This window comes from Heterocephalus glaber, unplaced genomic scaffold (genome assembly GCF_053883595.1).
Source record: "Heterocephalus glaber isolate CG9 unplaced genomic scaffold, H.glaber_assembly_v1.0 deba00001550, whole genome shotgun sequence".
NCBI classification, from domain to species: Eukaryota; Metazoa; Chordata; class Mammalia; order Rodentia; family Bathyergidae; genus Heterocephalus; species Heterocephalus glaber.
Window position 1 is genome coordinate 2,722,309 of NW_028258343.1, and position 12,315 is coordinate 2,734,623.

Consider the following 12,315-nt stretch of genomic DNA (forward strand, 5'->3'; position numbering starts at 1 on the left):
TGCAAAAGTATGGAAGAATTGTTTTCTATGAAGGAAATGGCAGCTGATTTAATTCCCACTCCTAATAAAAGGAAATATTTTACTGGCTCCTGGTTGATTTGTATATTAATTGTTAAAGGCATGGCCAGTTCATTCCATAACATGCACAGGCACTGACATACTACAGTCTCAAGTTCACTTCTGAACGTCTGAACAAGTTGCAATGCAGATTCTAGGAAGTTCATTTGTGAACATAAATTGATTCGTAGAAAGTTCAACATCTTCTGAATACATGATGTGCAAAAACTGTTCCTGAGCAATTTTATTTCAGAAGCAATACCTGTCAGGAACTTACAGCTGAGCATGTGGCTTTCCTGCCACCATCCTGGGGGCCCCCAGCCAGCACCCCGCTTGCTCATCAGGTTTCCCAAAGCAATTACACAGGCATCCGTCTCCTCCACCCAAACCAAAACAGTGATCTGCAATCTTCCAAACACATTAAGACAAAATCAACCGCCCAGCAGGAAGTGGCACGACTTACACAAGTTCAAGTCACCTTGACAGCCTTAACCTCAGGTGTTCGGCTGAAGATGTAAACCAGCCTCTTCCTAGCCCGAGCAGACACACAGTCTGCAAACACGGTTAACCTCTCCGGACCTTTTACCTTAATATAAGCTCCAACTACATCCTCACCTCGTAGGCAGTGGAGGGTTGTGAAGTGACTCTTGCATTTAGAGAACAATTATTTCCGATTGTGGGTGTATGGGAGCAGTAAACAGGTTGCAACTGGGGAGTCTACACCTTGGGTTTCTTTTTAAAATAAGAAACTGCCTCACCACCCCCACCCCAAGAATAGGAAGGTACAGAGTTTACTGGTGAAAGTTTACTGGCCAAGAATAGAATAAAAGAAGCGGTGGAGGGTTGCTAAGAGAGTCTCAAGAAAATCACAAGGTGGGTCGCTTTCATCTAGGGAGAGACGCAGCAAGGTCGTGCGGAGACTTGCTGCGTCTCTAGGGTGCGACCCCCTGGCCTGTGTGCGTCCCTGGTGGCTGTGGGAGAGGGAGACTGTGACGACCTGATGGGGCGCAGAGCCCGTCCAGCCCGCAAGCTCCGAGCTCCGCGTGCAGCGTGGGGCCCCGGCCTCCCCGGCTCGCGCCCGCAGTGTCGCCACGGTGTCCCCGGGGCTGAGCGCTCAGGGCGCCGCCAAGGGCGACGCCGGCGAGCCCAGGGGTGGCGGTGACGGTGCCCAGGATCAGGTCGTCCGCCCGTCGCACCTGGCCGAGGGCTTTCCGGCGCCTCGCTCGGTCCAGGGGACTCGGTGTCCCGGCGTAGCCGAGAGCCAGCCGCGTGGGGCAGGGCCGCGAGCAGGTTCCCCGGCTCCCTCGCGCCCAGGCGGGCGTCCTCCTGCGGTGGGGACGGAGGGCGACCCGGCGCCCGGCAGAGCAGGGCCGCGGACAGCGAGGCCCCCGGCGCCCCACACTGGGCCCAGACCCCACCGGCCACCGCCAGCCCTTGGTTCCGCGCCCGCCGGCAGGCCCCGCCGCGCAGTCACCTGTTTCGCTCTGCGCAGCGCCATCGCCGCCCCTGTGGCCGTCGCCTCCAGCTCCCGGCTCCGCCATGGTGCTCCGATGACGCGCCCGAGAGCCGCTCCGCCCTCTGCCTCGCCTCGCTCCCACCGGACCCCGCCTCCCTCCCCCCTCCTGGCCCGCGGCGCACACAGGTGAGCGCCGTCTGGGGCGGACGCGGGGTGCAGGCCGAAAGCGCCCCCTGGCGGGCAGGTGCGGCGAGGCAGCCGCTCCAACCCACAGCGCCGAGCGTCCGGGGAAGCCGGGCACCCGGGCCGCCGCCGGCTGCTGGAGGTCTGCTGGGGCGTCCACGAGGCTTGGTGGCGCAACCTAGAGTTTGGGACCAGAGACTGTCTGAGATCAGCCCAGGTGAGCTGAGGGCATGGGGACCCTCTGTTTCCTTCTGAACTCCGAAGCCATCAGGTCGGCGTTGGCTTCTCGGGGACAGGAGTTCTTGTTAGGGTGGCCAAGAAATCTGATGCCACGTGGAGAGCCAAAGCGCCCGGTCTGGATTCCCCGCCCGGATCCGGTCTGGACGTGTGGTTTTAGGAAGCCATTGCAGTCTGCGGATCTGATGAGCCCCAAGGGACGCAACGTGGTGAAACCTGTGCCTACTGCTGCGGCTTTTGATTAGTAAACTTCCACGTGACTGACGGCTGGCTTGCTCTTGAAGACCAGGAATAAAGCAATAGGCAACATTTTTGTTTCTTGTTTTATTAGGAAACAGATTATTAGCCGAGGAGTAACCAATTTCTGTCCTAACACAAATAAATGATCAGCAACAAAATGCTGAGAAAAAAAAATAATGAGTAAGCTACATAAATGGAAACATAAGAAACAAGAATTGCGCAGCGACCTGTTCCGCCTGGTTACACAGAAATGCACTCCCACGCCCACGGTTGTCAGAACATGACCAGCCAGCTCTCAGTCCTTTCCAACCCTGTCAGGGACGCACCCGAGAGTGGCTTAGGACAGTTGTATTTCCTGCCAGGGTGACAATTCTCACAATCCTTACATCTGAAACCTGCCACTTTGAGCTCAGGAGTGGACTATTTTTGTTTGGGCTACTGGTTTTCTGGTTAAATAGATAGAAATTTTGATCAAGGGTCATTTTTGTTATGGTCTATATAGGACTATAGTTTTTCCCATAATGCCATTTCTACAACCGGAAAGGTAAACTTAGTGGCAATATGATATTCCTAAATCATTTCCAAATCAATCCCTACCAGACTTCTAATCATTAAAAATAAAGCTCAGTGGAGGTCACTTGAGCTTGGACCTCAGGAAAGGTATGTTTTGCTATTTTAAATCAGGGTTTAAGACACTTTGGAAGACTCAGCTGAATTTAGAGTTGGGCTCTTTGGCAGAACCATGGGAAAGAAAGATGATTTGTTTTTAACCTTGTGATTACTTTTTTTTTTTTCCTTTTGCCATATTGTTATTTAGGTTTGTTTTGTTTCATTTGGTTCTGTGTATGTTTATCTGTGCTCTCATTCTTTTGATAACTTACGTTTCAGACTGCACCAAGTGAAACAAAAATAAATGCGCTAAAGAACGCACCAAAGTCTGCACTTGGGTTCTGCGCATGTTCTAAGGCCAGTGCCAGTATCTGCAGCAGGGTGGGCTGTTGACGACTTTGCAGAGAATAGCTGGCATTTGCTAAATGTCAAACACCGTTGTCGTACTTCTCGTCATACTTTGCTTGGAACACAGAAGCCATCTGCCTTGAGCTCCCACATCCATCTCAAACTCTCCCCAAATCTTCACAGCTCCCTTTCCCAGGGGAGGAGCTGGACCTCCTCACTCCATCCACTCCCCTGCTGCCTCGTTGGAAGCCTCATCCCCTTCCTGCTGCTCCCTAAATGTCTCTCTGCCCAGGGCCTCCACCGCAACACACGTTCAAAACCTTTTGGTTCTGGAAATTTCTTCTCTCAACTCTCCACCCTCCCAAAGCTATTTTCCTACCCTTTGTTCACCCTAAGTAATAAAAGCAGGACTCTGGTGGCATGTCTTTTTTTTTTTTTTTTTTTTAAACAAGCTATATAATTCTTCTTGCTCAGCTACAAAAACTTTCCAAGTCACAAAATCAAGTTACTTATTCTTCAACCTGTTGTCTCCTTAGACTTTCTGCAGACTTGATCCTACATCATCTTCCTCTTGGTCCAGCACTGGCCTTGTTTTCTCATTCCTCGGTGACCAATAGTTTTTTTCCTTTGTAGTTTAGATTCTTCTTCCTTCTGAGATCCTCACCTTCCCCAAAGTTTAGGACACAGTCTTTCTACCTCTCCTCTGTCTCTCACAGATCTGATTTACTAATAACCCCATCTAGATGACTCCTAGATCTAGAATATTCCTTTGACCTCAGTCCTCACTTCCTCCAGTACATTCTGGTCTCTGCAATTGTATCACAACGCCGTCATGAATTCAATCCATCTCCCTCTCCAGATTTCCTACATTTGAATTCTTCTCCTTCACAGGCTCAACAGCTATCCTTTCCTCTCCCTTGTCATTGCTGCCCACAGTCCCCAATCTTTCAGTTCATTCACACCACCCTCTTGCTTCTTATGGGCCTAAGTCCTGCCTGACTCTCAACTAGTTTACATCACCAGATTAATCTTGTAATAAATAGCCGCTGTACACACACACACACACACACACACACACGACCTTGCTCAAAGACCTTTAATAGATTCTCCATTTCTAACTATTACCCCTCCCCTTCCTCACTCCCACCTCATCTTGAGTTCTGCCATATCCCATTTTCACCTTTTGCTTCTGTATTTCATATTTATAGCCAGTATGTTGTTCCTTTTCTCCAAAACACCTTTCAAATCTCCTCTTTCTAGCCTTTGTTCTTGGAGCTTTCTGCCTGCATTAATTCCCTGTCCTGACGTATTTAATAATGGCCCTCTCCAAGGTCCAAGTTAAGGTCCTTCTCCTCTATGATGTCACATGTGCAAGTAGGGCCTGTCCCCTGACCCTCCCGCGTGTCCAACCTTTAACATAACACCAGGTAGGATTTATTGCAAATTTGCACCTTCAATCTGATGTACATGTTTAGTGGTAGGGACTTTGTCTTCTAATCCTCTACAGGGTTTCTATGAAGTCTGGAACCATCAATTATTTTATTTTTCCACAGGTTGCAAATGTCCTTGCTGACGTCACGTGAGCTGCCTGCATTCTGAATGTGGTGGGCATCATGTGCTACCTTCCAGGCTGCCACAGTGCTGCACACAGGTTTTCAGATGGGTGAACAGTAATTCATTGCTGAATTCCTTTATGTGGTAGCTTCCTTTGTTTCATTCAGTGACAGAATTTGGAGAAGAGACAAAAATGTAGCTCAAAAGAAACATTGGAGCTACTTCTCCCAGCACATTTTTGCTTTTGTTTCTCTTCTAGAACTTCTGCCATGACCCCTGCCTGTTTTGTTCTAAGCTCAACTCTGGACCTTCACTTCTCTGGAAAGCTTTTCTTGATTCCCCTGGCATTTGGATGTAACTAGGGCATTTACCACACCACTGTTGTTTTTGGTTTGTCTTGATGCCACCACTGACAATGAATGTGGGAAGCAAGCTGTGTCTTGGCCATGCTCCCAGTATGCACTACCAGTAAGTATGTAATAATTTAATAAATGCTTTTGAATGAATGACAAGTCATCCCAACAGCAGGCAGCACCTGTGTCCTTATTATATACTAAGAGCTTTACTAAGCATGGGTTGGTTGTCTTATTTGAATTTTATAACCCTATGAGGAAGGTACCACATGCACCCTATTTCAAAGAGGAAACTGAGTCTGAGAGAGGCTAATTTGTCTATGTTTAGTGATAGTTTTGCTCCAGGCTTATGTCTGTAGGGTCTATGACATCCTGTGACAGCTGAGGAATGTAAGCAACTCACTACCACCTCCATGGAAGGGACTCTCATTTCCCTCTTCAGGCCCCTCCTGAAATAAGGAGGCAGGATTGAAGTTTTTTTAAAAAAAAAGAGTGTCTGGGCTTTGCCCCAGACTAATGAGAACAGTTTTTCTTAAATGGTAGAATACTTTTTTGTGGTGGTGGTGGGGACTGGGGATTGAACCAGGGGCATGACACATGGAAGGCAGGTACTGTCCCATGAACTGTGCCAGTCCAATGGCACCAATACTGTTAAAAAGCATCCAGGTCATTTAACATGAAGCTGGTTGAGAATTCGTGGTCTAGATTGATGCTAAAGGCCTTCCCGTTGCAAACCTTTCATGAGCATTGATCTATAATGGAACTGCCTTCTTTTGTGCCTGAGACACAAAACGTTACCAAAACACTAATGATGTTGGTCTGGGAATGTATTATGAATCACGTAGGCACAGAGGGACATCTACCCCCAGACAGGGTAGGAGGAAGATCCTAATGAAAGGCTCTCATTGAAGAGATGGTTGAAAATGGGTAGCTTGATCTTCTATGTAAAAAGCATTACTTAAAAACTGAAATTAGTGAGATGGACTGTAGCTTAATAAATAGGACATTCTGTGTTTCAGTAGGAGTCAAAAGACATAACGTTGAATTTATACCTTACTTGCTTTGAAATTTCCACACAGGATGCAGCTACCTTTCAAGTTAGGTTGTGAGAAAAGATACAGCTATATTGTTGCAGATGTCAAATGAGAAAATATTTGGGAGAACGTTTTGTATAGTGTAATGCAATATAAAATATAGCATACTTGATTTTCACCTAGAAATAAAGATGGCCCCAGTTTTCTCAAAGAGTGTTCATATATGGGGCAAGTCATGATACACAAATAGTTCTGTTATTTCTATCCTGTGTAATAAACAGGTTCTTGTATATGTAAGAAATTTGTTTATTTTCTTTATCCATCTAGGAGCTTTGAACTTTATACTATTAACATGAGTGGGCTCCTAAAAATCTATAATATTCACCTCAAAATAAAAATATTTCCCCCAAACATGAGAGCTATATTAAAGAAACAGAAAGTGCAGCGTTGTTTATTAGGATGTTGTTTACAGACTGCTTAAGATTTATAGTGGTCATTCAAGATGACTTGGGGCCTTGAGAAAAGTACACTGATTTTCCTTTATTTTCTTTTTTCTTCATCCTTCCTCTATTGGGGGAACACTTTGGATATCAATTGTTCTTCGAGTAGAAGATGGACTCTACTTGATGTTATAGTTGCAGAAACAACTGGAAATTCAACAGTTGTTTATTTAGGTGGTTGGCGCAAAATAAAAATTGTTGGAATTTCTCAAAAAAGTATGTTGGGAATCTCTTTACTTTTTAGAGTACATATGACATAATGGATAGCTTTAGAACAAGCTAACATTACTATCATCCAGGCATGTGCAACTGGTGCAGTTCAGTAGTACACAAACAACTGAAACAAACACATGATAGGGCAGAAACTTAAGTTACAAAATACAGTCAATATTACAATTAATACAGATAGTAAGGACCACTGCTCGGATTCTGCACGCTTAAAAAAACAACCTTTATACAATAATTAAAATTATGCATTTCTACTGAGATTCTTAGGGCATATTACAAACACACATAATCCTAAAAGCTTGTGGTCACATTTTGGTTTTGTTCCAGTGGTGCACAATCACATGAAATTTTATATCTGTTTCGTGTGAAATAAACATTTGGCTGAAGTGTAATAGCTGCTGAGTTAAAAATATCTCCATAAAAATGTTTGGATTAAAATAATCCTCAACATTAGAATTCTAATGAGGATTATTTTGAGAGTCCTTATGAAGAGTCCTTAAGAACTGTAGAAATAGAAGTTAGGAAATTTCAGTGTGTTTTGCCTATTTTTTTTAAACAAGAGTAAACAAATACTGGATTTAAAGTGCAGCTTCTTTCTTCTCTCCATACAGTTCTTCCCCTCTGAAGATCAGTTCTGTATTAATTTTCAGAATCTCCACTGAAGATTAAGTTGCACGACAGTCAAGTGCATTTGTCTCGAAAGTCAATGATGGCCTTCCACAGTGTGCAGAGCATCCCTCCCCTGTTAAAGACACGAGAGCATAATAAAGAGAATATTGTACTTGAAACATTGTCCTTGAAATAGAAAAGTGACTTAGCTTTCAGTTGCTTGAAGATCCCAAAGTCTTATCAGTTCTCGTGAAACATTTTTTACATGTTTTGTCATCATCCCTTTATTCCTTTCCTGTCCACTCCCACAAACTGTCAGGCCCCAAACACCATTTTAGATTTTCAGCATTTTTGAAATGCATCTTTATAGATGGAGGTGCAATAATTACAGATATGCCTCACTTGGTAGAGAAAACTATGGTAAGAAATTATATTAGATTATACCAGGTTTGGGATGAAAAATCAGCCCCTTATCCTAATTATTTCTAAAAAGGATGAGACAATCATGAACTACATTACAGTGTTTACAGCAGCCTTACAATATCTACACAGTCCATAGTCTGCATATTATTCGAGAAATTCTAGTTGATTCTCACTTACATACAAATACTGCTTATTAGAGCATCCAAAAATAGCCTGGCCCAATGAAGTTTACATAGAGTGGCTGTAAACCAAAGAGCTCTGCCTAGGAGCGCAGTGCTAGATGCCCAGCCAGACAGGAACCTGGAACTCTATTTCAGCCCAGTGCCCTTTCCATTGTGCCAACTACACAGAAAGAAAAGTGGTACCTTATTCTCAGGCATTTTAAATCATCACGTGTAACATAGTAGAGAACATCCACTAGTGTATAATCCTCAGCCAAAAACTGTAGAGAAAGTAAAATATGCACAAAGGTAAAATCTTTTGTCTATCTTTAATAAACTCCATCTACAATACACAAACATCAGCAATCACTCAAAATGAATCTCAAAGGAAATCCACTGAAAACATAACCTTTGGAATTATTAGGAGAAAGGCCTCCTCACTACAAAATACTGACAAAGAAGTGCATCCCAATGACTTATAAAGATTATAAATAACACAATATCTGAATGGGCTTCTAATGAATGGATAAGTTTCACTTGTAATTAAACCTGCTGCTTCTAAGCAAATGTTTGTGTTAAGAGGTTTGGTGCTACAGAGCTTTTTTTCTCAAGTGGATAAAATGTTCCTGGAAAATTACTGTTTAGTCTCTGAACTTACTTTTTCATGCTCATAAAAAGAGACTTTCTTGTAATTAACCACAAAATCAGAGTCCTGAATTTAAACTGAAGTTTTTAATTTAAAATCCAATAAAAGAGCACTTATTTAGTGGATCATTAATTACTGCTCCTTAATTGGGACTTGAGTCCAAGTTAAAGGGATAAATATTTTGGAGAACTTGCTTGGATGCATTATTTTCCACGTGTAAGGGAGTTGTTTCAATTTAGTTAGCAGCAATTTATTAAATGCAAGTTTCTGAGGAGACTTACATTATATTTAGTGGTTCAATGGATTATCAAGTGAAGGGGAAAGATATCTTTGGTTATTTTAAAAGTTTACATATAAAACTGAAACAACATTAGGAGGTTCTTCCTGTCAAATAAAAATAGTATCACCTTTTAATGTGTGTATCTGTACATATATATATATATATATATATGTAAAATCTTAAAACATAAATGCTATTCATGCTAAGTATAAAAGTCTATAATGATCAGGGAAGAATTACATTATTACAGACATAATATGGTTTGTATAGAAAACATCTTTTACATACATTTACTAACTAGATCTATTTTATTACGTAGCAATAAATAGCTGCTGCCAGAGGAGTCTAATAATGTTGGAAGATAATTTAAAATTTGGCAAAAGAAAGAATTAGCAATAGAATAACTTTTTTCCTTTGGTTCTCTCTTGATTTTTGTCACTTTTATTTTTAATTCAAAAAATTAAAACCCTTAGAGGCTGCAGACAAAAATGCTTTTGCCCACCTACAAATCATATCAATGCACACCCTGCACCCCCACCTCGAAATCATCTTCTCCTTCTCTGACTCCCCAAACATACATTCAGATGGCCTTGTTTATTCCTATGTATCCTTTAGATTCATCCATTATTTTTCAAGAGGACCTTCCCCAACCGCTCCTCTCTCTCAAAACACCTGAAACCTTTGCTTCATAGAATTTACCCGTGTATAATTACACATTTTATCTGTGGACTATCCAATTATTGTCTGCTGCCCTGGTCTGCAAACAGGAGAGCAGGGCCAGCTCTCATTTGCTCCCCAGTGTATTCCCTGTGCCTAGAAGGTTTCCTGGCGCATAGCAGGCCGGCAGCATTCTGAAATGAACTGAAAGAACACGGGTCCCACAGACAGTTTTCTTTACCCGACTTATAGTGTCTTCGTCAGCTCCATTTTCTCTCAGCCAGTCTGTGAGTTCAGAATCTTTGGTGGTTGTGCCTGGAGAATTCGGGTGACACACTGGCAACCCAGGGATATCTAAAATCGAATTTGGGGGTGACATTCTTAGCTTCATCTCACGGAGGTCATCTGAGACCCTCACAGTCCACAGACATTTACAGCACAGACTAGTTATAGAAACATTGAGATTGGCAGTGTAAATGATAAATAAAATGAGACTGGTTAATGCACTAGTAAATAAGGAATCAGAGGCAATCATGTAGGGATGCTCCCATTTTATACCTTCATGTCAGCTTTTTAGTTTCTTTTCTTTTTTTTTTTTTTTAACCAGGGATCAAACTCAGGACCTTGCACTTGCAAGGCAGACAGTGGGACCACGGAGCTAAATCCCCGGCCAGCTTTTTAGTTTCTTATAATCATCTTTATGTGCCAAAATTATTCTTTGTGTTTTTCATGCAACAAAGATGAACATAGCCATGAACTGTAAATTATAATAATGTTTTTCACTATTTGTGATAATATGAAGGGCTCCAAACAAATAACTGTAAATTCTATTTTCTTCAAAATTGGTTAAATAAGATTCTCTAAAGATAGTCTTTCCCCTCCAGTTTCTCACAGACTAGATTACTTCAAAGTTTCTAACCTATGGCTTTTTAAATTACTGCATCCCTATTCTATTTAAGCCTCTTCCAATCGTAAGGCTAGAATACACTGAGCACAAATGCAAAGTGACAAAACAGTTTTATTTTATTCTAGTAATCTCCTTTCAACGTCTTTAAAAAGAAATAAAGACTAAATGGAGAGCCCTATTTACCTCAGTAATATATAATTTCAGAATTGTCTGCTTTTGCTGCACTCATAAGAAATGGTAATTTACTACAGTTAAGAACTGAGTCTTTTAAAAAGCAATTCCTGCCTGTCACTGTGGTGTAAGGGCCAGAGGCTGACTGAGCCGTGAAATAAAGCTGCCTGTTGGCCTTCTCAGCTTTTTGTGCAGCCTGGTTGAACAGTGCTACTTTGAAATTTCCTGTTATTCACCTACCTATTGGCTGGGACTTAAGCTTCAGGTGTTTAATTTCTTGGTCTTTTTCTTCAATAGCTTGATGAAGGAGGGCTTGTAATTCTTTCTCTTTTCGAACCAATTCTTCCAGTAATCTGCAGAGGAAAATTATATTGGTTGATAGGATAATAAAGCTGGAGCCAACACACAGTGATCCTCTAGATATGGGCCTCTTAAGCTACAACGAGCACAGACACCCCTGGGTTTTTACAAACCCAGACATTGTGTTCCAGCAGCTCTGGAGTGAGGCTGGAGACTCTGCCTGTGTAATAAGTGCCCAAGAAGCACTGATGATGCAGATCCACAAACCACCTCCCACCTCTAGCAGCAAAGTCACCCTACCCCTCTCTCTCCCTCCAGCAGTGAAGATCTAGAAGACTCTGTGCTTCTAAGCAAGGATTCAAAACTTCCATCCCAGATGGTCTGTTAAAATCTTCAGAGATATTGTTCTACTTTTCATGACCACAGATGTCAAAAATATAATTGTAGGATATTAACAGACTGATATTTTGCATGTGTGACCCCTCAACAAAAGTAGGTAAATATGGATAATATCATAATCAATGCAAAACGTAAAGGTAATCGCTTTTCTTTAACTAGGGAAATTGGAGAACTATCTCTAAGTAAGGCTGCCTAGAATATCTAGCATATGACAAGCATTCCATAAATGTTGCTGAAACCGTGATTGTTACTATTGTTATTCTCTCCCTTGTGGAGGTGGCTGGGCTTAGTGAAGTGGCTAAAAGGATAGCTGTGTTCCTCGTACATTCAGTTCCTAGTTGGTATCTGATGCTCTCTCCAAAACAAGGAGAAACTGTGATACACATAACATAGTTCTTGCCCACGGAAGGTTCATTATGCAAGGGAGAACCAAATGGTAACCTACTCACCTTGTTCAACACTGCTTCCTGGAGAAAATATTCCATGTTAGGAAAAGAGATGTGGTGTTGTTTAGAAAAATATCTCTGAATAAGCTGGACTCAGAATCTTAATATATATACATATTATATTAGTATAATATATCTAATAATTATATTTATATATATAAACAATTTCTTTTGTTTCATTTTTTGAGACATGCTCTCACTATGTAATCATTATCAGCCTAGAACTTGGTGTGTAGCCCAGGCTGGCCTTGACCTCACAATCCTCTTGCCTCAGCCTCCCAAAGGCTGGGACTACAGGCATACACCAGCACACCCAGTTTTAAAATCTATCATAATTAATGACATCATGAAGAGAAATGATCATAACAAGATATCTTTGTTTCATTTTCCGGCTGACAGGTGTGACTCAGAACTATGTTCCATACAGTTTATTTTTGTTCCAGGTAACATGCTCTGAGGGCAGCAAGGTACAAATGAAAGATATGTCTGGGCTCTGTCCTGGCTCTGCCATGCGCTT

General features: G+C 42.3%; 2 protein-coding genes and 1 long non-coding RNA gene across 8 annotated transcripts in view; 1 reads left to right on the forward strand and 2 right to left on the reverse strand.

Moving 5' to 3' along the window:
* The window catches only part of Map7 (microtubule associated protein 7), a 165,174-nt gene extending 163,502 nt beyond the window's left edge, over window positions 1-1,672 (reverse strand). For all 3 annotated transcript variants that reach the window (XM_087190232.1, XM_087190230.1, XM_004871482.3), the window contains exon 1: window positions 1,532-1,672. In XM_087190232.1, coding sequence (XP_087046358.1) covers window positions 1,532-1,598 — 67 coding nt within the window. In that variant the 5' untranslated portion in view covers window positions 1,599-1,672. The remainder of the gene's footprint in view (window positions 1-1,531) is intronic.
* A 123-nt stretch (window positions 1,673-1,795) lies between these two features.
* On the forward strand, window positions 1,796-5,124 carry LOC110347052 (uncharacterized). The gene is made up of 3 exons (XR_002391405.2): window positions 1,796-1,913; window positions 4,684-4,828; window positions 4,944-5,124. It is a non-coding gene; the product is annotated as an uncharacterized LOC110347052 (long non-coding RNA).
* A 1,382-nt stretch (window positions 5,125-6,506) lies between these two features.
* The window catches only part of Map3k5 (mitogen-activated protein kinase kinase kinase 5), a 219,275-nt gene continuing 213,466 nt past the window's right edge, over window positions 6,507-12,315 (reverse strand). For all 4 annotated transcript variants that reach the window (XM_004871479.4, XM_004871478.4, XM_021249572.2 and 1 more), the window contains 4 exons: window positions 10,894-11,006; window positions 9,817-9,929; window positions 8,197-8,273; window positions 6,507-7,541 (listed from right to left, as the gene is read on the reverse strand). In XM_004871479.4, coding sequence (XP_004871536.1) covers window positions 7,481-7,541; window positions 8,197-8,273; window positions 9,817-9,929; window positions 10,894-11,006 — 364 coding nt within the window. In that variant the 3' untranslated portion in view covers window positions 6,507-7,480. The remainder of the gene's footprint in view (window positions 7,542-8,196; window positions 8,274-9,816; window positions 9,930-10,893; window positions 11,007-12,315) is intronic.